General features: G+C 42.2%; 1 protein-coding gene across 1 annotated transcript in view; it reads right to left on the bottom strand.

Annotated features, from left to right (window-relative positions):
- esrrga (estrogen-related receptor gamma a) overlaps positions 1-26,082 on the bottom strand; it is an 83,550-nt gene that overhangs the window by 14,599 nt on the left and 42,869 nt on the right. Inside the window, exons 5-6 of the mRNA XM_036593844.1 lie at positions 12,287-12,397; positions 8,619-8,801 (exon numbers count right to left, since the gene is read on the bottom strand). Of these exons, the coding sequence (XP_036449737.1) occupies positions 8,619-8,801; positions 12,287-12,397 (294 nt within the window). The remainder of the gene's footprint in view (positions 1-8,618; positions 8,802-12,286; positions 12,398-26,082) is intronic.

A 26,082-nucleotide genomic window follows, 5' to 3' on the forward strand; every position in this document is an offset into this window, starting at 1 on the left:
GCCCAACCGCATCGATAATAATTTACATCCCGATTAAGCACATCCTTCCTCCAACTCACCGTGTCAGGAGAGGCCTGTTTAACCCACAGTCTTTACTCGTGCTCACACACACACACACACACACACACACACACACACACATACACACCAACATCCACACCACACACACGCAAGGTAATAATTCCTCAGAGCCAGCCAACAGCTCGAATCCAATCCCATTTTCTTGCCTGCTTATTGTCTGATGGAGAGGATACCCCCTCTGAACTGTTATTTTGGGGTGGGGTTTGGGGGGTGTGGGTGGGGTGGGGGGGCAGGGCCATTTCAGGCCCTGTTGGTGAACTTTGCATGAACCACCAGAAAAATAATGTCATGTGATGACAAGCCTGTTCTACCTTCCAGTAAATTTGCTGTAGGAGATGGAGCCCCGGAGAGGGCGAGGGGGAGCCGAGGACGAGTTGAAATGGAGTTTGGTTTTGCGTAATTACGTCCATCTATCTTTATATTCCAGCAGCATATCGCAAATTGAAAATACTAAAAAATTGACTGCTGGTCTGGATAGTTAATGATTGGCGGCAATGCGGCCGTGATTTATTGGTTACTTACCGATGTGACACATTTGCATCTTATTAGATGGAGATTACTAGGAGGCCCCCTCAGATTGCGGGATGATGCGGCCTCCTTTTTTCACAAACTGTCTGATGGATTGATTTGATTTGCAAATGTAATCAAACTAATAAGAGGGAAAATACGAGCGATAATGCCTTGTTTTTTCAACTAGCAATCACAAAGGGCCGCCCCCTCTGCCGGTTGTGACGCAGGGCCACTACGTACGACCACAGAAGGTGTGGGGAAATGCGCTTCCTGTCAGAGCTAGACGCAGGCTGACAGGACCCGGTTAAGGCAGCACACAGGCGGACTTTACAAAACAAATGTGTCCTTTATGAAGAGGGACATGCAAGGGGACGCATAAACACACACACGCAGGCGTACACACTGCCCCAAGAGCTGTGATGTGAAAACAAACACAGGTGCTTGCCTGGCGGACGGTAAACACAATATAAACGTGACTTCTGTCAGTCCCATTTTCTACACATGCAGATGGGCTGTATGTTTGTGTTGACAGTCTACAGATTCATCATTGCTCCGTGCTCGGTTTGATTTCTGCGGGCAAAAGAGGGCCTAAAAGTATCAATCTTTAACTGAAAAACATGCTACATTCTGCAAGATCCAGTCATTTTGCTCTTTAGAATGAATCGCTAAACTATGCATGAGAAAAAAATCAAACTGCAATTGTCAATCAGTACCTGTGAGAGGGATTACAGCTCAGTGCAGAGAGATGCTGTTCTAGATTTAGTGCTATAGAGGGCATTGTTTCCAACTTCAAAGTTTAGACCATCAGTATGGAAGGAGTCTGGATGAACCTCATGACAGCCACAAAAAAAACTAATTACTGGCATACACATATACAATAACAAGAAATATTTTTAGGAATACTTCACTTTTTAATATTTTCTGTGTCATCTTCACACACAGTGACTGTCTTCTAATCTGATTATTTATTTAGCTACTTTAATGTGGTTGGTAGTAAATCATAAATTAACATAGCTTACACAGGAGAGAACGGACTGAACAAGATCAAGAAATCAAGAAGTGACTGTAGTGGTCTTGATATCACAATAGTGAAGGCTGAAATCAACATGTCAAATATGAATCAGAAGCAAAGCTCACTTACTACTGACCACACACTGCAACACAACTGAAACCTGTGAATATAGCTTTGGAAAATGAAGCTTATGAGTTAACATGAGTACTATTTTAAGTTCTTCTATTATATAGTCTTTAATGATCGCCAGGAATTTGACCAGATCAATAAAGTCTTATGGAACTTTAATGAGGTCTGAAATTTTCTGTCCAAACTGATTTACAGCATAAAGTTTTTAATCCGAACCCGCACTGAACCTTACCAAATTATGTCTGTATTCGACCCAAACCACATAGTCAAGTTGTTACCCTCACGTATTTCTGTCTCAAACAGATCCAGCCCAGCCCATTATCACCCCTATGCCATATTTCTAATGGTAGTGCCAGTTAAATTACTGTGTAGCGTGTGTGTGTGTATACTAGAGAGAAGCAGTCTGTCTCAATCTCCATATAATTAATCTTCTCTCATCATTTGTGGTAAGCAGCTGAGAGAGAGTAAAGTTAAGTAAAAGTAAAAAAGTAAAAAGTAAAAGTAAAGCTAAACTCGATTTTTAACGTTATCAGTCCCCAAGTCACTCCCAAATTACCTTGCACACAGAAACAAACCAGAAATCAACATTATTTAAGAGGGATTCTGCATGCTCCGTATATCATATCAGCTACAGCCATAAGTGAGTTAATGGCCTGATGTAAACATTTTCAAAAAGATGTGTTTTACCTGTCCACATGAAAACACTGAAAATAGTTTTCAACTACCAAAAACGCGATTCTCGTGTGGACGGGAGTCAAAATACAGAGACGTGTTTTCAAAATATCCAGATTCATGTGGATGGAGTCATCGACCCTCCCTTCCAAAGAGTGTACAGACAGAACTGCATGAGGAACCTCCTAATTTCACTAATGATTTACTGTCTGACTCCAGGATCGCAGTCACAGATTGATGACATGACCCGACAGTGATGATGAACAGCACGCAGTTAAAGTGAAGTTACATCAGCACTACCTTTAGCCATTTACTGTAACACACACATACTTTGCTGTATTTGCTTTGTTTCTCCAGCCATTTTCTCCGAGTGTCAGCCTTAATTTAGTGTGTCTCACTTTGCTGAATGCATGGGGAGCGAAGCCCCAGCTAAAAGTGAAAATTTGATTTGCTAAAAGGAGCTTAGGGCATCTATTAATCAATATTTGCAGAGTGTCAGGCTGGGGGCGGTGACAGACAAGCCCTCATTTGGAGATTGGTTGGAGAGGGGGTGGGGTGGGAGTACAGGGGCTAGTGCTTCTCGTATAGAGGAAGTATTCAAGGGGTTGAGGGTCCTCCAGAAAGTACATCACTGGTGATACAGTACTGGGGAACCTCCGGTTTTGCAAGTAATAATGTTTAAATCTGATTAACTCTTCCTCCACCAAGTTTGCTAGGTTCACTGATCTAATGAGACAACTATATAATAATGTTATCATTATGAATTTTGAAGTTAGTTAGAATGTACATCAGTAATTATCATCCTTTCTGTGCGTTTGTTTCTTGCAATACCCATCTCCCAGAAAAACCCACTTAATGAAAAATATTTTAGCACTTTTGTGTTTGACATTTTCCCCTCACCACAATTTTGTTTGTCAACAGCTTGTAATTTCACATACGTCCGACAGTGTGGAGCCCGAATGGATAGGACTTTTTCTCGTGAAGCAGATGCATTTTGCCCTTATGCATCTTCATAGTGAAGATTAGGGGGCTGGGATGAGGACTTACAGCCAAGGCAAACCTGAGCTTTCTACAAATCCCTTGCCTTCGCTGCTCTCCCTCCCTGATTAAGACATTCTTCGGAGGCCTCCAGTGCCTGAGAGCGCTGAGGAATGAAATAAATAAATAAAGCAAATAACAAAATAAAAACATGGGCTGCACCAAGATCGGCTCCAGCCTCGGGGCAGGAGACGGTGCTTCGGTCTGCCAGTTTTCTTTAATTCCTTTCGTCTGTATCGAGGCTCAGGGACTAAGCCTATATTCAGGTCAGCCAATAATAATGACACCTCAATCAAGAGCCGAGATGGGGTTGAGTGAGCACCTCCAAGCACCCCCCCAATCATCCTGCCGTAACGAGGTTTCGGTGTGAATATTCTAATCCGACACGCGGCACAACAACGCGGCTGACCAGTGAGCACGTAATCGTCTTTATTACAGCCTGTGAAAGCTAGCTGCAATATTTGACTTGGAGTCTCCTGGCTCTGACTGCCTTGGTTTCTCTCTCTCTCTCTCTCTCGCTCATGTGAAGCTATTACAAATGCAGTGGCCCCCAACAATAGAGGAGAAAGAGAGAGAGTAGGCAGCAGTAGGAGATGGAGAGGGAGAGAGAGAGAAAGAAAGAAAGAAAGAAAGAGAGAGAGGAATGAAGTGGAGTGTGGCAGTACCTCAGTATCTACATAAAAGAGATTAGAGACGACAGGCTTCCATTTTACAGCTCAATCATATTGTGTTAGCACGCGCTTATCCGCGTGCTGGCGAAAATTGAAAGGGAAATAAAGGAAGAGAAAGTCCCCGAGATAGGGCCAAGAATGGGAGAAGCCTGGGCAATTTCAGACGCCATAAAGGCGCTCTAATAGTGGGCGCCCCGTCATGCTAAAAAGGCGCCTGCTAGTTCGCGCACTGTCCATTCTTGTAACCCGCACGTCAAGTCAAGTGCGACTGGCCCGCCATTGTGCGCCCCTCTGCTCCGATAAGGCATGTCACAATTGCATGACAGCACGTTTTCATTTATTTTTTATTTCGTCCCAGCGAGAGGTGGAAAAGGCTCTAATTCTATTTACAGATAAAAAAGGCATTTTCAACGGGTCTTTCCAGCCCTCCTTTTTAAAACGTTCACTGGCCCGCCTCCCTCTATGCAATGACATGCAGCTTAAAATGCTTAAAATAAAATTAGCCAGCAAATGTTTTAATCTGGCAAATGAGTTTCCTCATCCCAATCCGCATTGTGTGGAGTCCCTGCATTTTTTCCCCACCATATTCAGTTAAAATCATATTCCTGAATACTGACTTCTCCATGTCTGCCAGGCTTAGGGAAAGTGTGGTAGGTTTTCTAGTACAGCTCAACATTTCAAACGTTTTTCTGGCCTACAGATGCATGTAAACGATAAGAGGACGGAGGGAGAAGCGTGTGGAGCATGTGCGAAGGAGCTCGAGCCGTGGCATCTAAAACACAGACTGCTTCATTATCCAGCGAGCTGCCGCCACGGCAGCCCCCGTAATGCTGAGTGATGTTTAAATTAGTTTACAATTTGCCTGCTCCTAGCCTGGGACAGATCTTAAGCGAAGGCGCTCAGAAATGTCAGCCGCGCTCCTAACCGCCGTAACAAATCGTTGCCCGCACGCTGCACACACCTAATGACTTCAAATTAGCTCCCGCGCGAGGGCCTGACAGTTTGTTACGACGGTTAGCAACACAGCCGCTGCATCATGAGCGATAAATTGGTTCGGGGCTCTCTTGGGGAGAATGGAGACCTTCATCAATTTGATTAAAAAAAAAAAAAAATTACTGTACCAGACATCAAGAAAAAGGCAGAGAGTTTGAGTGGTGACAAAAATGACAGGCACGCATGTTTAGATGAAGGGGACATGGATAGGACAGGTCAAAAGAGAGCTGTTCACTGAGCTTGTGTCACTTCTGAAAGAAATGAGTGAGCGGTGGTGAGGGAGGAAAAAATATACACTGGAGACAGCGAGAGACAAACTTCTATAGAGGGTCACCAAGCCTTTCTGCCTACTGGATCTGGATATAAGATCGCTTTCCTTTGGCAGTCTAGTTTTCATCAGACCGTTGGAGCAGTGTGAAGGCAGGCTGCTGGAGATGAGAGTGGCGGGACGACCAGCGCGGGACACGGAGACTCCATTCTCCTCAAACATAGCCCGAATTGCCTGCCGAGCTCTAATCATACAATCATCTCTCTTCTGCTGAGCAATCGCTCCCGGCCCAGTGCGGCCGCACAGAATAGGAACTATCTCCAGCACCGAACAGACGTATAGACGCACACACACACACAAACAGAATGCCATTTGACAGAGTCCTCTGTTTACATTTGGAATAGATTTAGGCTTATGAAATGTACGGACCCACATGGAGATACTGCGGGTCTCACAATCCTGCAAACAGAGCATTCTGCCTGGCTGAAAAGTGCTCAAATGTAAAACAGTCAAATGTGAAGAGAAACAGAAAGAGAGAGAGAGAGAGAGAGAGAGAGAGAGAGAGAGAGAGAGAGAGAGAATGAAAAAACACACAGAGGGTATAAAAGAAAGAAGAAAGCCAGAAAAAGAGAGAGTATGTGAGTGAGAGAGGGAGAGAGAGACAGAAAGAGAGAGAGAGAGTAGCTTCCTCATTCTAGCAGTTTTAGCTTTGCCGCTGTGGCTTCTTGCTTATGGGTGAAATCACCTCCGGTCCTCAGGGCCAGCCCAGAGCAATCTGGCACTGAGCAGCAGACACTAAACCCCAGTCTTGCTTCTCGTGCCCGAGACGGCTTTAAGTCCATTATGCGCCCTGCGTGCCACTTTGGGCATGCTCGGTGCCAGCCCTGCCAGTAGCAACACCACACAGGGTAACAAAAAAAAAACATGCTCAGGAACAAAGGAGGGGCCCAGCAGGCTGACACTGAATTACTGAAGGAGATAAATATTCTGATAATTACAGATTTCAGCAAATGTGATTTAATACAGTCAAAAATTAAAGTTACACAGTGCTTTACTGACTGATATAGACAGTGAATAGTCAGATATGATGGGACAATATGACTGGACATATTTTGCATCAGTTCTCTTTATGATTTTTGTGGTATAAAGTGTTATTCTCATGCTAAAGGTCACAACTAGATGCTCTTTTTTGTTATATTTAACCATGATGGTGTTTTGTGTTCAAATGCACCAATTCTTATGCTATAAATGCAGATTGGTCAGTTCATCAGTCTTTGTAAAAGCAGACTGGTTGAGCATGTGAGCATGAAACCAATAGAGTTGTGTGACTAACAATATAATACAAGCCACTAATTAACGGTGCTTTACGATGCTGATACTGATAGCGGGACGTCAATAATGGCCAAACTTCCTCCACAACCAGCACTTCATCGCTATTCCGTAACAACTTCACTGCCAACTACTCTCTAATCTGGGCGCTTTCTCCTCTCATTCCGACAACTAGCCACCTCTGGGCAGCGCTCTTGTCAAAAGGCGGGGAGTGGAACGGAGCACTAGCCTGCTCTGCACAGCAGCACGGCTCGAGATTAAGCACAAAAAGAAGGCCTTTGTTAAGTAGATTAGTGGAAATTCCTCATTCCGCCTGCTGGAGATGTGCAGTAAAGCAGCAGAGAGAGAGAGACAGAGAGGGAGAGAGAGAGACATGGGGGAGAAAAAGAGAAAGCGAGGGGGGAGAGAGAAAGGGCCACTTCTCTCAATCATGGTCACTGGAGCCATTACTGTTCATGGCTAATGTCGTCCTTTCAATCCTTTCAGCAGGTCTGCCGCTAAGGCGACCGGGCAGGAGAAAATGGCCCGCGTCTGCTCCTTTAGATTTCTAGCCGCTCTGCACGGAGGAATTAGGCTAAAACTAAACAAATTGATCTCATTTCCTCTCCGCTGTCACAGAGAGAGTGAGAGAGAGAAAGGGAAAAGTGCTGACCTCATGAGCGTGTCAGCGGTTGCTGGGGTGATAGTCTGTGATTGACAGGATGTAGCTTAGTTTAAAGTGCTGGACAGGCTTTATTCAGCTTGTGGAAAAGATCCTTTAGCCAAAGGCAGAGACAAATACGGCTAAAGGGTTTGGCAACTCGACTGCAAATATTAAATCTCAATATGAGATTCTGGGACTACATGATCATTAATCAATTAGTCAGATTTGAATTAAAATCCTAAGAAATACTTCAAACTGAGTGAAAAGTTAGATACAATACAATACATGGTTAAGTTGGTTGAGTCAGACAAGCTTAGAAACTTTGCAGAAAGAGCTTAATGTACACGCACACTTTACCAGCAGTTCAGACATTCAGAGAGAGTAGAGAGCTATAAGGCTCTACAACGAGTCTCCTTACTGCAGAGACAATACTGATCTCCTGCTGTCTGAACTGAGCTGAACCACATCACTATACCACCTCTCCTGTTAATGTGCAATATATCATAACTACTACTGTAATGACACTTTCACTATGCACTTTACGCTGCAACTCCTAGTTATACTCATTGTGCTTTTAGTCAACCTCATACCACTCAGTGCCTGCTATCATGTAAATACAACAACTGTCTCATATGCTTCGTAAATATGCGAATAGATATACTTTATTTCTACTATTGTACTTAATTTATGTCTATTTTTATTTCTATTTTTATTTTCTGCATAGTATATGTAAGTTTATGTGAAATTATATGTCTTGAAACACTGCAGTTTCCCTCAGAAGTTCTATCTATCTATCTATCTATCTAGATACAGAGGAAAGAAAGAACAGCTCTATCAAAAAGCTTCTCTGCAAAGCACAGTTTCATTTATGTTAAATTGTGTAACTGATATTTCGTAAATTGGGTGCTTTTATTTTATTATTAAAGCTGTGCATTACAAAAATGCTAGCTAGCTACTCTGCTCCCTGTTAGTCAGTCAGGCGCTAAAGAGACTGGTTTGTGTGGGGCAGGGCTGCGGTACGGAACTGCCGACGTAGTATCTGCCCTAATTATGATGAATTATGCATAAACAGTGTAACAAAAGAGTAACAAAATAAGTAAAAAGGTAAGAAAATAAATTGACAGCCCTTTGAATCTTAAGATTATACCTAAAAATTAAACACATGCTTTAAAGAAACGATGTGTATTTTTTAGATTTCATATTACACGACGGAATTGATCTACAGACCATTCTTTTTGTGTTAGTGTGGGCATGAATGCGTTCTGGTGGTACCTGGGATATGCTTAGCCCAGCCGATGTTGACAACTAGCTCGCGGTCAGCCAGGTCACAGAGCGTGGTCAGAGCCTTGATGTCACTGTCCGGTACGGTGGGGTCCGGCATGGCGTAGATCTTCTCAGGCTCGGCCACCAGCAAGTGCGACACAATTTTGTTATCTGCAAGGCAGCCAAAGGGGACTGTATTTGAACACCGAGGAGAAAACACAAAAAAAAGACAGAATGGGATTATACGAGCACCGTCACAAAGAATAGGCGGCGTTCATCAGCAAATAGTTCAGCAGATCAACAGGAACTATTGACTGTACTGTTCTTCCTCGAGGAGAGACCGACAGAGTCGTTAAAACGCTGGCAGCTTTTCTTCTCTGAATGAATGCTCAGCCTCATTCGCTTTGACACAAAATTGAACTACAAGCTGCTTTTTGCTGCAGGTGCTCATTTTAAAAACTCAGGCAGAGTCGCTACCGTTTGAATGGATTTTTACCTTTTGGAAAAGCATGGTGTTTTATTTCAATGCAAAAAAAAAAAAGTTCTGAATTACACTCTCAATGTTGCAGTGCTGAATGATTAATACAGGATTTGTTATAGAAGACATTCAGATAAGAAAAATAACATTTCAAATCACATTCACATCTGTGGATGAGGTTGGAAGAAGTAATTAGTGACAGTCTTACTATTAATTTGGTGTTTAATCATCTATAGCAATGCAATATGATAAGCAGACAGAACCCAAACATAACACCAGAAGCTGTGTGTGTGTGTGTGTGTGTGTGTGTGTGTGTGTGTGTGTGTGTGTGTGTAGACCAAAATGAAAATGTCTTGAAACCAGTGTGTAAGTGTGAGGATTGAATCTCAGCTACAACAGACATTTGATAATTTTTGATAAATCTGTTCTTTAAAATATTAAAAAATGGAAAAGCCATTTCAATAACCAACACGTATACCACTCTTATGCAGGCATGCACTCCCGTTGGGAAACAAATGTTTGTTTAACAAGCCAAATACTAGTATAGTATTTGGCTTGTTATGGTATTAGTATTAGTATAGTAGACTCTTGGACATTACACAGCTTGTGAGACTCTTGCAATGTGAGGCGACAGTATCAGTTTTAACTCCAGTTACAGTTAAAACATTTTCAACATTTCCAGCTATCATGCACAGTATAATATAAAAAATAAGATCATATTTTGATAAGGGGGAATTTAGCCCACATTACACTTACAGCGTTTAGCAGACACCCTTATCCAGAGTGACTTACAGTCTAGACATGTTACAGAAGTAAACTAATACAGTGTAAGGAATCTGCGCCCAAGGACTCTCAGTTCTTTCCTAAGCAGAACTGACCTCCTGGCAGTGCAGACTATTTATTGAGTATTGGTTAAAACATGTGTGTTTAATGTTACCCTTCTTGTCTTTAGTTGAATTAATCATGTTGCCTCGATATTTTGAGTTCTCTCAACATCTTTTTGTGATAGTGTGCTCTCAGTTGTATTGAATGAATGGGACCATGCTTACTAGTCAGCTGTCCAGATGACTTAGTGAAAATTACTTAGATTTTACCAGGCATTAAAGTCGATGCTCCAGTATAAAGCAGCTTTGAGCATCTTAAAAGTCTTCATGACTCTCTCATTCACTGAGAAGCTGACCAAAAAGTTTTAATTTTCAAGATAATAGTTAAAAAGACGTTGTTTCCTCTGCTATCTGGCACTGCTAAACTCTGTTCAAACAGCCTCAGCAAATTGTTCAGGACTGCCAGATTGTTTTTTTTTTTAATTAAAGTAAAATGTGTCCTAATTCTGCTTTTGTAGAATATTTGAGTTAACATCTGATAGCATATTCAAAAATGAAAATATTCAATAGTTGCACACATGTTCAACTATCAAAATTTTTAATTTAATTTTCGATCCCAAATATAATACCAGAAGTTGTATTCGGGTTTGAAAATTAAATTTATTTAGTGATGACAATACATTAATTTAGTGATGACAATACATCACTACATTTAAAACAACTAACTACCCTTACAAGATTAAGAAAAAGACTACAAGAGAATGAGAGTGAGAGAGAGAGTGAGAGAGAGAGAGAGAGAGAGAGAGAGAGAGAGAAGTGGGAGGAGGGGGTTGGGGTATGTGTGCCGAATCAATCGACCCAGTCTCTCCACTCCTGGGGACAGAGAGGGAGAGAGAGAGAGACAGACAAGAGAGAGAGAGAGAGAGAGAGAGAGAGAGAGAGAGGCAGAGAGAGAGGCAGAGAGAGAGAGAGAGAGAGAGAGAGAGAGAGCTGTGCTATCTCTAGGTAAATCTTATTTAATGTTTCCCTAATTAGAATCAATGCAACCCAATTTCTAAACCCCCATGCCTTTGTTATGTGCAAATAATCGATCAGGAAGGCTGTGGCCACACTCAGCCCCCTCCCCACCCGTTTAGAGAGGGGAGGGGGAGCGTGAGGCCGCACAGCACACACAGCCTGTGAGCAAGACTGCTCGATACATATGCTCCAAATCACTGCCAATGGCAGGGCTTTCCAAACATGTCACCATGTTTGAAAAATGCTAACGCTCGTCTGCATCTGAAGCAGTGCTGGTTATCACATGATAAACTTACACTACTGATGATTTATTCAACCACCAACTGTAACAGCAGCACAGCACAAGGTTTGGCAAAACAGCTTTATCTACACTACTGTCCCCTGTGGCTGGAAGCCATGGCGTCAAAAGCTCTCTGCCAGGCAAGGGTACAAGAATGAAAAAAAAAGAAAGAAAAGAAATCATAGTAATGAAATTGGATGAGAGCTGGACTGTGAGAATAAGCCTTGAAATAAGTTGGTCTGGATAGATGAAAATAAAGCTAACCCTGGCAGAGGGGATCAACAGGATTAGATGGAAGGTTATTCAGTGCCCTGTGTTTCTAATATGATTTCTGCGGCTGTAATAATTATGATTATTTCTGCCGCTATCATGCATAAAAGCATATTGTATTCCAGGAGAATATGCTAGCATTAAGTAAAAAGGCTTTAGGGCCAAATCTGTTAAGCGCTGCCGTGCTGTCTGTTTGCCGAGCAGTCAGACAGCACGGAAGAGCCGGTATTGCGGGTTTGATGTCTTTGCCAGATTGGATTTAATCCGGATTAGGCCTCTCTCTCTCTCTCTCTCTCTCTCTCTCTCTCTCTCTGTCACACACACACACATCCCTTGTCTATTGGCTCTGTCACACACCACATCTGGGTCTCTCTCTCGCTCTCTCTCCTTGCCCTATTCCCTGCTGCAGAGGAGACGACTACAGTATGGACACTGAGGGTATACTGGGTTACAGTTGCACAAACGTAGATATGAAGAATGTGTGCAATCATAAAGATGCAAGAATAAAAAACAGGATTAATTAAGAAAAAATAACTAAAAAAAACATTTTAATACCATTATTGTAATATAAAGGGAGCAAATTTGGCCACCCGTGCATAAAACCGTGAGTGCATATGCACATGTATATCTAAAGCAGTAAACAGGCTACCACTGATCAATTATCCAGACCAATTAAAAATGGGTTTTGGAAAGAAAAAAAATATTTTATACATATATATATATATATATATATATATATATATATATATATATATATATATTACAACAGAGTATGTTCTGTTCAGAAGCAGATCAAGTGTGAGCTTACATGGCTTTTTGGGTGGCAGGGCCAGCTGTGGGTTCAGGTAGGGGCTGTTTTCTGCGTCTATCCGGCGTTTATATTTCTGTCTGCCGCCACGCACCCGGTCCAGCCGCACTCCTGAAAGACAGAGACAACAAGAAAAGCACATCAGCTCACCGCACATGTCACATTAGCACCAAGAGGTATCTCTTGGCTGAGGGACTGCTAACATTGCTAGCTAGGGGGCAGTTAACATGTACCAAACGTGGTCATGTTAATCTGTGCCCACTAGTTTTCATTTGTGGTTAGCCATGTTAGCATTGTCGGGATGAAGCACTGCTTAAATAAAACTTTGGGGTAGAGCTGTTACATCAATTTAAAAGAACTGAGGCATGGCAAGCAGGTTCAACCAAACTGAGCAGCAGCTGTCAGTGGCCATTTCAGAGCTGCAGACAGGAGATGACCAGCTGCTGACAGATAGGGCCACGGCCGCTCTCTCCATGTGATGTCCGGACACACACCTGCCCATCTCCTGCTCGCTGCCTGTGAGTGATTGTGTGTGTGTGTGTGACTGCTTGAAGCCACCGTAAAGGTTGAAAGTGCAGATTTGTCACCTCTCTTTGGTTAAGAAGATCAGCTAGATGTTTTTGCGTAGATTTACAAAGTAATTCATAAAAAAAGATATTTGTAAGCAAGATACATGGTTGTATTTTAGTTATGGTTTGCTTAGCATTCACACTGACATACCTGTCATCACTCCAATCACAACCATTTGACATATTTTATGAATTGAAGATTTTATGCAATTTTGGTGGCAATAACTGGGAAAATATTCACAAACTTTCCTAATCGTGCTGTACTGTGGTCAACCTGAGCTTGTGGGTTTTTCATATTGTTTGGTATATCTTGTTATATTCTAGAGCAATAAGTCATATGCGCATTACCAAAGTTCTTCCATGACGCAAAGTGGGGTGAAATTACAGTGAAAGGACCTGGCTTCGAGTGCCATATTGCTTTTATAAAACATTTGCTCATTAATATATAATATAATTGACTTAAGCAGCAATGTGTGTGTATAGGGTATTTTAATGACATTTTAAAACCACAACTATCCCTTCCATTATTTCCAACCCAGATCTCATTCAGAGACGATAAATGTACCCATGTGTCAAAACAGTCTCGGAGAAAATCGTCTGCTGCACAAATCAAAGCAGGTATCTAGAGAAGTGACAACAGTTCATTCAGTGTCAGCCAAGTGAAAAGACCCTAATGGTTCAGACCAAGTTTTGCTTAGAACCATGTAAATGTCAAGAACATTTCATGCATATTTAAACCTTCATGTAAAGAAAGGCTTTTATGAGGGGAAAAACAAACTGGTCAGTTGTTTATTTGCTTAGGTTTGTTCACTGGACCAACATAATGATTCCTGTTTTAGGGTCCATAGTATAAGTACATGAAACACCCTGTTGTGTAAAAGTACAGCTGTTTAGATAATGTCGGAATGAACACTGCAACACATTTCTAGGGTCTCTGTCAGTGGTTCCCCATGGGTCTGATCATAAATCCTCATAGCTCTGCCTGTAAATCTGGTCCTGCCTTTAGAACACCCATGTTAAACACTGCACCGCGTCCACACAGAAAGGCTTCCTTAAGCCTCTCTCCTCCTCATAGTTTTCCTCCCATCACTCTAAGCAGCTGTCAATACTACCCCCGCAAGTACAACGTAAGGGGCCAGTAATTCACTGAGGTGTGACGGTTGCGTAAACACTCAGAATCCGTCCCCCCCCCACACACACTTCACTGGCTGATACGGCCGAGTGCCGCGCCTTAAAGACCTGTCCCCCGGTTTTAATTAATTGACATACAAAAGAGCCTTAATTTAATTATGCAAACCTCTCCAGGGGATAGGAGGTTTCCGTGGAAACCACTTAAAGGTGGCCCAGGAGCCATTTCATGTAGCCGACGAGAGGGAAAGTGGAATTGGACAGGACTTCATGCTGGGCCAGTCCCGGGTAAACGCTTTAAATGCACACAGCTCTGGAATGAGGATATATCTGAATTAGCTTGAAATCTGCATCTGGAAATGGATGTTTGTTTAGTGATAAATCACTAATGTGTCTGTTATCTACTTATTTTGATGACTGTAACTGGTCCTGATGTCTAGAACTCTGAATGTATGCCCAGAAATATATCAATACTGATTAAGGTTAATGAATATACCGCATGCTGTGTTAAGGACGGACAACATCTATTCTGCTTTGGGATGTACCTTAATGAACACTAATTGTCTCTGCCCTTGCCATGGCTGTGTCATTTATGGAGAATTTGACATTGCTCCACAGGACAAGAGAGCTCCTTCATACAACTTGTTCTCACATTCAATGGGGGGCCCATGCTCACGTATGCACACTCACAAACACACACGCACATACACACAGCCCACTGTACACAAGAAGGACAAAGGTCTTAAAAAGATGTCATGTCACCTTCACAGCAGGCTGATGCCAGCCCCCAAAATATGCACTGACACACAATGCTCAGATGCTGACAGCTTCTCATCTTAACAAGGCCCTGCGTAACCGGACCAGACTGCAGCTCCAGGGGTAAGACCAGGGGGTGCGGAGGAAGGTTTATTGTGCTAATTCACTGCTACGGCAGCCCCCCACTTGTAATGGCATCACCTGCATCTTACCACCCTCCCAGCCCTCCCCTCTCGCAACCCTCATCTGCCGCCTGGCTAATGCCGACCAGATTTATGGAGCTTTTATTAGCCTGGTCAGGTTACTAACACTCCAGTCCAAGTTTACTGCAACACCCCACCACCTTTAACAACTAGAGAGCGAGCAGTGAAAAAGTAGCTCTTTGTCAGACACGAAACTGTCAACCCTCATTTTAAAACTGCACTCAGTTTAAACAAATTAAAACGGCAAAAACGTATTGCTTTAATAAACAAGAACTGCACCGCTGCCTAAAAATCTCCCTTATGCTAATATGCTAATACTTCCGTTTTTAGTTTATTAGAACACTCAACATATAAAAGTGAAATATTTTAGAATAATACACTAACAACAAGCTAATAGTTAGCCTCAAGCTTACTTGCTTAATTTTTTTATACTTTATGCAATATTTGTTTTAGTCATGCCTATGTGTATTGAACCGAGAGGCTTGTTTCAATCGTTTAGTTGTATCGTATATGCGGTATCGTATACGTTGTATTGTTTCAATCGCTATGTTGTATTGTTACGCTACAACATGTTATACCGGTCTAAGACATGCATTAGCGCAACTAGCACTAGTGCAAAATGGTGATTCGACCAATCAGAGCTAAATTCTAATTGGTGTTATGTGTTTTGAGTTAAGACAGAAGGCATTATTCTTGCCTCATCTCATCTCTGGAGTTATTCATTTGCTATTGTACTAGAAAGAAACTTCCCTACTCCAGGTGGGGGCTAATTCCATAGCTATGGCTCTGTCTCCTCAGCCAACCATGTCGCCTGAAACTCAAGGCTAACAGGCACGTCCTGCCCTTCATACACTCTGCAAACATGGTTAACGCTGCACAAGAACGCCCGTTGTGACAATGCATCTGTCCTGTGAAGGGCCAACTATTGGCCTGCGACTATAAAGCAACGAGGCGCCATGCTGCACATGTTCCTCCACTGCTAGATTGGGTTTCACACACGCGCGCGGATGCAACCGGCTGCCGACAGTTTGTTTGACTGCGTATCTATGGGCTGTATGAAGTGGCGTTGACAAACAACATTGCTTCACAGTCTGCTGGCTGCCAAAGCTGCACTGAGCCTACTATTTCAATAAGGATAGGATCCTTAACAATGTGAAGTACTGTACGTGGTTCAGCTCTTCCAAGTAACTTTCAGGCAACCCAAAAAGAATTCACAGAAGGATTACTGTATTCCTATATTTATCAATTATAAAATAAATGCATGCAGCCCTCTAATGCAGAGGTGGCAAATTCCGGTCCTGAAGGGTGGAAGTGCTGGACTTTTTGATGAGGTCCCTGCTCTGCGCTCTGGTGAATGGAGGTGTGTCTAAGCAGGGAAATTCACAGACTTTGCTGGTCTCTGGCCTTCCAGGACCAGATTTGGGCACTTTGCAGTACTTTCATCACCTACAGGGTTTGAGCATCCATTTAAGCAATAAGCCACAAGAGGCTGTGCATCATTGTGAATTTAAATAAAAGGGCGCACAACATAAAATATAATTTAATACACAATTTGTCAGTAAATATTTTAAGTTATTATTAATAATAATCAACATAAACAAGGATTCCGCCAAGAAATGCAGTTCCTTTAGAGTATGTTATTGTTGCCAAGCAACCATGGACTGTTTTTTGTGGAGCAGAAGGATGTCCAGTTTCCCAACACTGTATATTGCAGTCATTTCATGACTTTTTTAACTATTTGTCATATAATACTATTGTATCATAGCAATGTTTAACACAAAAATATTGGTTTTATAAGTGCTTTTTGGTCACCAAATTACCGCAACGACTAATGCTAATTTACATTAGCGCCTCTTTTTGTTTTCCTTATTTAACACCAAGCTAACGGCGCCCCTCTTCACATGCTGGGGCTGAATCTCAAATGGCTCCCTGCTCCCTACATAGTGCACTACATAGGAATTTAAATACTGACTCCTGCAGCCCAACAGTGCATAATGTAGCTAAAACTATCATTAGGGATTCAGTCACATTTTTAAACGTGTCTTCCAGCACCAAGACAACTTCTGGCCCCACACCCACCAATTCAAATAGGAAAAGAGATGGAAAACAGCACTGAGGAATTCATTTCACACTATTGTAAATCCACATCAGATTACATGACACCTTGCTGTTTTAATTAAGCTGACAGACATGAGTCTCGTTCAGAGCTGTGAAGACAGGAATTTTATTTTTGCCTCATTTTAAATGAACCACCTTTTTTCCTTTTACTAGAACCCCACAGATGACCATAAATATCTTACGAGGCTTGTTTCAAATTTCATAGGTGACGTGGAATCCTGCAAGCCGTCTGCAGCAATTTTACAAGGAAGCGTATGCGAAGCAATCAAGCTACCAGCAAGTTGTGGCTCTTTAAAAAAATTAATCAATCGGACGTAGCCAGAGACCTCTGACGTCAGTGGCCACGTGACCCTTACAGAACACAAATCAAGAGGAGGACGAAAAGACATGGACTTAAGAAAAAAAGGACATAGAGGGAGGACAGTGAAGAAGACCACTTTTTCTTAGGTCCTTCCTCAAGAACACACTTAAGACGAAACTTAGGAAGATACTGGTGAGGCCCAATGTGTCTTATACTGCTCTGTCTTCTGCTTCTGTATTGTTGTGTCCACTACAGACGTTGCACCAGAGAATCTGTACTGGAACAATGACAATTAAATTATGTATGGGTCATTGACATGACGTGCACTTTTTGTGTCCAATAAAATTAAATTGAACTGAAAAAAAGTAAGGCCTAAAGAGGTCTAAGCATAGTTTCTATGCAATTTGCTTGGGGCAGATTTTCAATGGCCGGGCCTAATAAAACAATCTCTGCCACAGCTATAGTGGCCACCTCACCATCTCTGAAAGAGCACGTAGGCCTAAGGCTACGGAATAAATGAGCTGCTATCTACTAAATTATTAGCTAATGGATATTTATGAATGACAATAAAATAAGACAGTATTTTGCCAGTCAGTGTGTTGATTAGGCTATTAGAGGGAACAAGCCCCTCTCATTGCATTTTTGACTGCAGAGTAACTTGGCACAGAATCCTCATACAGACATCAGGCCACTATATATTACTATATGGCCTAAATGACAAAACCCATATTGAACAAAAGAAACGTTGGGCGTTAGTCACTCATAAATGTCTATGGTTTGCAAAGCTGTTTAACAATGTAGACTACAAAACAGGAAAATATTCAAAAATAACTTAGGTAAAATTATTATTGTGCCTGTTTAAATGGACGTACTATTTTTGATATATAATATATATGGGTCATTGACATGGCATGCATTTTTTTGTTGTGTCCTTTATTGTCCCCCAAAAAATAATTTAATAAATTCATGACATATATAAAATGATTCAATTCTAAATAAAATATGACATTTTATGTTTATGTTGAAATAAACCGTGCTGCAAAATAAGGTATTAAAAGAACTCAACTAACAACCCTTGTCTGCAAGTTCTTACTTCCTTGAATGTCAGGCGGCACAACCAAAAACAGAGGACATTTATTTTGACATGCTTTTTATGAAAGCAGGGCCAGGGTATTGCATCATAAAGAAGACCCCAAGTGACTTTCATGGTGCAATGCCAAGGTCAGTTCTATCACAGATTTTGGTTAGAATAGTTAAAATAGTTCAGTTTACCATGCCAGGTGGTCTGACCTCAGGAAAAATGTGCAATTACTATAATAATGCTTATTTATTTGAAAAAATGTATAGTAAAGTATACACTCAACTTCAAGGACAGGTGTCTAAGTAGATGCCTGTTTAATTTAGTTAGGTAGCACAAAGAAATAGGTCAGACAGTGCATTCAGATAAGAATGTACGGTGAAAGAATTCTCACAGATATAAATCCAAATATATGCAGATATAAAAACGCACATCACGTCTTTTTAATAAGATTTTGATAGAAATTGTCGTTTTGTCATGAAAACCTTATTTGTCATTGATCTGTTTATGTTTAAAATTGTACAAAAATGGCAAGTATTGTGTACAAACAGGACAGGCATTATATATTTATATCTAGATTATTATTATGCTATCAAAACGTGCTTATATCCAGACCTGGCCATGTTAAACAATATGAGAATGTCACCTGTGGTAGTTCATATGGAAGCAGCTGACACTTCTACATTTGCTAACAGAAGTCCATTCAACAGAGGTCAGCTGCTTCATCATGTCAAGCATGTGCTATTGCTTTTTAACAGGTCCAGTGACTTTAAACAGTAAGTTCAGCAAAGCATCTAAAATACACGTTCCTTAGTAATACTGTTGCCAAAAAACAAGCTACTTTTTGATTGACTGGATATTCATTTTAGGTTAAAAAAAAGCAGAGGAGAAGTTAACCTGGGGCTGAAACGTACTTAGGTCAGGCAGGCTGAAAGAATGTACGGTGTGGGCTCACACTGAGCACAGAGGGGGGCACCACGTCAGTTTGTTAGTGCATACATGCTTTCCATTACTACCTGGCTTAAAATAGCCAGCAGTTCAATTAGGATGCATTACACTGTACTCCATCCTTTCTTCCATCCTTCTGTCCATCTACATATCCATCCACCCATCCAAGCAAGGTTGTAGCTGAGTGCTATGTGGAAACAGAGCTGACACCCTACCTTCTACTGCATGAGTACACCAGCATGGCCTATAAGCCTCTATCCCGTCCCACCCCCTTCAAACACAAACCCGCGCCTTCGGAAAGGATTTCAATCAAGCTAGGAGTTAAGCCTGCCAGATTACCGGTTCACTGTAAAAAGGAAACAGAGCAAGAGGTTTCCAGGGAAGACACAGTCAACTTTACATGGGGTGTCCAAGAAAAAGAGAGGAGAGGAAAAAAGAAGAGGCGGGTGTAAGATAGAAAGATACCGGTCTGGAAGACCTGTACAGGGTCACATTTTCCTCATAACGTTAGCTTGAGAAGTAAGCATTTACAAATTCTGACGTGAATCATTTAATATCAATCCAGTCCAAGAAGGCAAACAGAGGAATACGATGAACCTTAGAAGTTAGAGTTAAGGCCTCTGTGTACTTCTTGTAAAGCGGAATTCTCGAGGGTTGCGAGAAGCCGAAAGTGCCTTCGCAGGCTTACAAGCTCGCATACTTTCTTCGGTTTTGTGTTGCCTGTCGCGGATGCTCCACTAATGCAGGTGACGCTATGACATTTCATGGTGGAAAACGATTCAATCGCAGTTCTACTATGGCGACGTGCGAGTCCAGAATACTGCCACCATTTAAGGTGGAACGGGAAAATTCGAACAAGAAGCTGGCAAATAAAAAGCCAACAGAGTCAACCTATATGTGTTGGTGCTTACTATCAGTTAGTACTACCGAATAATAGACTTAACGTCATACATTTAGGTCGTATTTACTGTTTATTTAACAAATACGCACTTCACAGTGAAATATTGGTGTGTCTGCCAAACCACTTAGCAAAACAAAGCTCCTTGAAGACATCTGTGTTTCATGGCATGCCTCTTTTTTACTGACCAATCAGAGGCTGTGTCGCGTAGTGTTTTCCATGGAGTTCGCCAAGCCTTCACGCGACGTCTGCAGTTGTTCGTTTGCTCTGCAATTACGTCATATTTCGCTGAAGCCAGGCGACTGTCGTCTCCGCAAGAAGTACGCTGAGGCCTTTACAGTAGCATCAATTCAAACTTTCTCAGTATGACATTTAGTAAGTGGCAAGCCCATCAGCTGAAGACACAAAAGAACAATTCCTGCTCTTGTTCTCCAGTAGTCCTGAGAGGGACCTGTTTCCCTGCAGAAGCATCCACAAGCTGCATTATTCTGTAGTTGTACTGCTCCACCACTATGCGTACCTTTATTAGAACCAAACTGTGCCCCTCCGACAGAGAAGAAAACAAAGTGCACGGTGAGAGCCAAGGCTCAGTGCTGTGTGGGGGACACCCCCATTCTGGGTGGAAGGGCGTAACGCTGGCTGCAAAACCGCCAGAGTTTCCACATCAGATGCAAATGGGCCAGGAACAAATAAACATGGCCAAGCAACTGGACTGCTGGTTGCCAGATCCCCTGAGTCCTGCACGAATGAGTTATTAAATTTTCACTGGGAGAAAGAAAGGAGGAGCGAGAGGAGGGGAGAGAGAGAGAGAGAGAGAGAGAGACAGAAACAGGGAGAAGGCATGGGGAGGGGTGCTAGGCATTGTCATCTCAATCTCTCTACTAATCCAATGAGAATTTATTTTCACTGTCGCTGTAAATGTAGCCCACTAAGCAGTGGAACAAGTGCACTCTGTGGTGCACTTCATGCATAAAATAGGAATTTCTATTTAGTTTTCTGATGTTTAAAGCCGTTAAATTCCCTACCGCTCACTCAAACACAATCACCCCAGACCCCTCGCGGATATATGTATATTTTTTCTGCCATAATGTAATTAAGAGTGAGGCAAATATTGATGGCATTTATCTTGTGCGGCTCTGTGTGTTCAGATGTTCCATGCGGACCTGTCCAGAATTCCTGACGGGGCCACCAGCACTCTGAGTGGGCAGCTGCAGAAGCTAAATATCGGAACGCGGCACTTTGAATTTACGGACACTGGAGCCGGCTGCTTTGAATTTTCTGAGTGTGTTGTGAAAGATTTCCGCTCGTGCTCGGCTTAGCCCTCAGTGAGGATTTGCATCCTGTGAAAATGTGCTGACCACCAACAAGTAAACAGACGTGACCACCTTGACAAACAAACCAGGTTTAGCATGCATGTGTGTGTATGTTTGTGAAGGGTGTTAGCTATCTATTTCGATCGCAGCAGATGAGTTGGACAGCACGGTTTACCCTAAAAACCAAAACCACACTAAGGAATCAATACTATGAAAGTCTGAGTCCAATTAAAAAGGGAACTTAACTGATGTTTTGAAAATTCTGGATGATTAAATCAGTAAGATGTAAACAAAGCCATTAAGAGTGGTTTGGTGAAATGTTTCTCAAGATACTCATCCGAAATGGTCCATGATTCTCAGTGCTACATCACAGAAAGTTGTTACAAATATTTTGTCTAATGCCTGAGATATTTTTTACAATAATTTTGAGATAAGGTTTTGGCGTAAACATTTATTTTTTTTAAAATACACTTGTGGCTAAGAGGTACTTGGAGGTGCTGTAAGACAAAACAGTATGCAAAGAAAACTTGTTCTTTCTTATTTACTACTATTTCACCATCATCAACATTACATGGAAAACTCAGAGAAAACTGTAGGCTGACTGGTCATTTTGGATAGTAAACAAAATGGCTATATTTGCACTGCAGACATCGCAATCTTTAGTTCCTATCACCTCCATTGTAAAGAAATCCCAACTGGTAAGCAATCACCAAACCACTCTGAATGACTCACTTCAACGATTGACCTACATGGAAATTTTTAAAGGAACTGTCATTTAACACCATGCATACACAAGCTAAAATCTATTTATACAACACTGTGAATTTTCTGTGCACCAATGTAAAACCAAATGAAGACATTACTGAGGGATAATGCAAAAACCTGCAAGCACATGTCCCTTCTTTCTCTAAAAGTGCTTGAGGTATTGAGCTGAAAGGCTGAAGTGGCCACTAGCAGCTGTAATGCAGGGTATCCTGAGCATCTTTTGATGAAAACACTCTGCAATGCTTTAGCTGTAGTTTAGCTGTAGCTGATCCAATTCCAAATGCACAAATACACATAAATAAACTGTTAGAAACGCATAGATTAAAACACAAGCTGACCCAGGTATATTCTGTCAGTCTTTCTGCTCCTCTCCCTCCCTTTTTCCTAAAGGTGAACTCAATACCTGAATGAGACCCTCCTTTAGTCCGCCACACCCCCCCCCCACACACACACACACCCCTCACACATGCACACACACACCCCACACACACACACGCACACACACACACGCACACACACACACACCCCTTAATAAAGAGTCATCTGAACAAGCTCATTTATTTTCCAGAAAATTAACTCACTTTCAGTCCTGATTAATGATTTTAATCTAAATGAATCAAATTAAAAATTGAAAATTATATTTCCAAAGCTCACAAAAAAGGGAGGAGGGGGCAAGGAGAAAAGCGACCATTCCCAGTTAACAAATGAGCCTTCAAATATTAGAAGATGACCAGAAGTAGAGTGGGGACCCTAATGAAATGTGTCCAGAGTCCGCACTGCTTCGCTACATGCAATAGTGGGGAACGATACAGCAAGGATGCAGAGGAAAAAGGGAAAAAAACTCATTTAAGTCTGCTGGGAATTACCAAGTTATCTTCTTTCCTTAATTATTATGTCAAGCACTGTCCAGAAAAAACCTCCAACGTACACACGCATTCGCATGTATACACTACGATCAGAAAACAAAGATCCCGAAGAGCCAGCGAGCCAAATCTCACCCTGGTTTGAGTGTGATGAGTGGGCAGAGACTAATGGTGACAAATTTTGTGTGATGTGGGCTGGTGTACAAACTCTAGTCCTGGCCTGCCTGTTCCTCAACAGGGCATCAATGGTGAGCTGTCAAACGCTCAGGCAACTTAATAGATAAAGTGATGAACGGCAATCATTTCGGGTGCGGGGATATTGCTGAGAGCCAATATCTGGATGGCGTTTGATCGGATCACCATTGGATTTCTCCCACTTCAAACAGCTGCGGACTGCTCCTACTGGATACAAAAGGATCTGCGCTGAGTGGAAATCGACAGATTCATGCTTTTGTTGCAAGGGCGAAACAAACAAAAACAAGAATCAGATGAAAACCAACACAACCACAGCTGTGGGTCTTTTAGGAGCCCTAGCTAGCTGGGCAGTGGCTTCCCTACCATGGCTGTTATGAGACCCTAAGGCATAGCTGTAGCATGCAGGGCCCTTTTTATGAATGGCCATCCTTCATTTGGTAACCCAATCAGAAGCAGGGCCTTAAATTTTAAAGGGGCTGCAGAGCCATGACGAAGTGACAAGCGAATAATTGAAATGTTGGAATTCATAACTGGAAACATGCTGCTATCTTATGGTCTTCTCCGGCCACGCACACATACACAGGGGCAGCTGTGCCTGGCCCTCCCAGCAGCCGAGCTGTCCTCACAGGCTGGGCTATGGCAGTGGTTTTATGGTAATTGAGGTGGTTATACGAGGCAGCCGCGAACGGCTCCTTTCTTCCACCATGCCTTCAAGAGGAATAAGCAGGTGTTATCTTTGGGCCGACAGAGCCTCCCAATTGTTGACTCAATAATACAAGAGCTCTCTTATCAGGGCTCCGAGGTGACTGATTGGCAGGCCGATATGTTTAGACAATGCAGCGTATTCAAACTGCCTTCACCCAGAGCCCTGCGCTCCACCTGGGAGAGTGGAGTAGGGGAGGGATGAATGAGAGAAAGGGAGAATTAACAATGTGCAATAGACTGAGTTTGTTTAAACATTTCTACACTCTCTGTTTGGATTTAAATGAGACTCGGCCACTCAAACATGACCTCCATGTCTTTATCAGGAATGACAAGATAAACCAGGACTCAGGGAAAGAGAGGGAACTGTCATAGTTATTATTAACAGAAAAAAATGTACATGATATATAATACTAATAATAACAACAATAATAATAATAGCCATTTTTGTGTAATATATACAAGTTATGGTTGTACAATGTGGACAAAATTCTAGTATTAGGATTACACTGCTATATACTGTGATGGCAATATACTTTGAAATGTATTACAAATACACTAATGAATCAGTACAAGTAACCAAGTGACATAGTTTAAGACTTGCCTGCATTATTTTGACATAATTTACTTTTGCTATCGTAACACCCACATTCATCTGGAAAGATGATTAAGGGTTAATATGGTTTATATTTTAAAAACTCGCTCTTGCAAAGGCCAATTTTCTGATATTGATTAATAAACAATGTTGTGTAGCCCTACTACATGTACAAACACAATTCTGTGTCCTGCATGAGTAGTTTGCAGTCGTGATGTTCTTTTTGGCATTAAAACATGAGGTAGAAGACCTGATGGTAGACAAACTCCGAAAGACAGTGAGGTGTTAAAAGCAGATGGCCACTGGCGGTGGGGGAATCCAGCAGCGGCCAGCACTGTGGCCTCGAAAGGATGCGATTTGTGCTGTGATTCAGCCTGACGGTGGACTCGATGAGAGCAGATCAGTGAGGTGTGGGCTGTGGGCAGGTGGCCATCCGCCACCGTGGCTCCCCCAGCCATTCGATTAGAGGCGAGATGGAGTGCCTTCCTCTCCTCCAGACACACTTCCACACCAAACAGGGGCAAATGAGATGATGCTGCTCCTGCAAAACGAGCCTACAATCTGTCAAAGTACAATGTAATTTCAGGGCTGATGCGACATCGTCTCTCCCTCTTCCTCTTTCGTCTTCCCTTCCCTTGTGCTGCTGCCTGTTTGATGACTTTAAACTGGAAACTATTTCTGTTTCAGTCTCTATGTTTGTGTGTGTGTCGTGTGAAGGTCTATCATGGCATAGGTGTGCCATTAATATAATTAGCATTAGTGCTAATCAGCTACTGTGACCTAATTTCCACAAGGCTGATGTTGTGCAGAGCTTCAGATTTTATTCCTATAACACCACTAATACCATCGTGCGTTCTCTCTTTCTCTCTCTCACACACACACACACACACACACACACACACACACACACACACACACACACAAACGCACACATCCCCTCCCTTGAGTCCCCTTCATGTAGACTCTGATGCTAACCCATTAGTCGATGTGAACTACTTGTTCAAGTGCACACTCGAGAGAGGGTCATATTGACAAACATCAAACTCACAAACAAAATCTTCAAACCCTTTTGGGCAAATGCAGTTCAGTTCTAAAGGCTGTTATTTACGGTAGCTGTCAGGAGTGTGCGTGTATGTGTGTGTGGTGGGTTAGGTTATTACCGCGGCTGAGGGAGAGCTACTTAGTGAGCTGTATGCCTGCATTAACAAGGCCTCTCTCTGCCTCAACAATTCCTTGCCACTAAATGATCTAATTAAAGTCTCATCAGTCCTGTGTCTCAGGCCAAGCTCCTCAACTTTGCGTGTGCACGCACATGCATGTACACACACACACACACACACACACACACACACACACACACACAC

This window comes from Colossoma macropomum, unplaced genomic scaffold, assembly GCF_904425465.1.
Source record: "Colossoma macropomum unplaced genomic scaffold, Colossoma_macropomum, whole genome shotgun sequence".
NCBI lineage: Eukaryota > Metazoa > Chordata > Actinopteri > Characiformes > Serrasalmidae > Colossoma > Colossoma macropomum.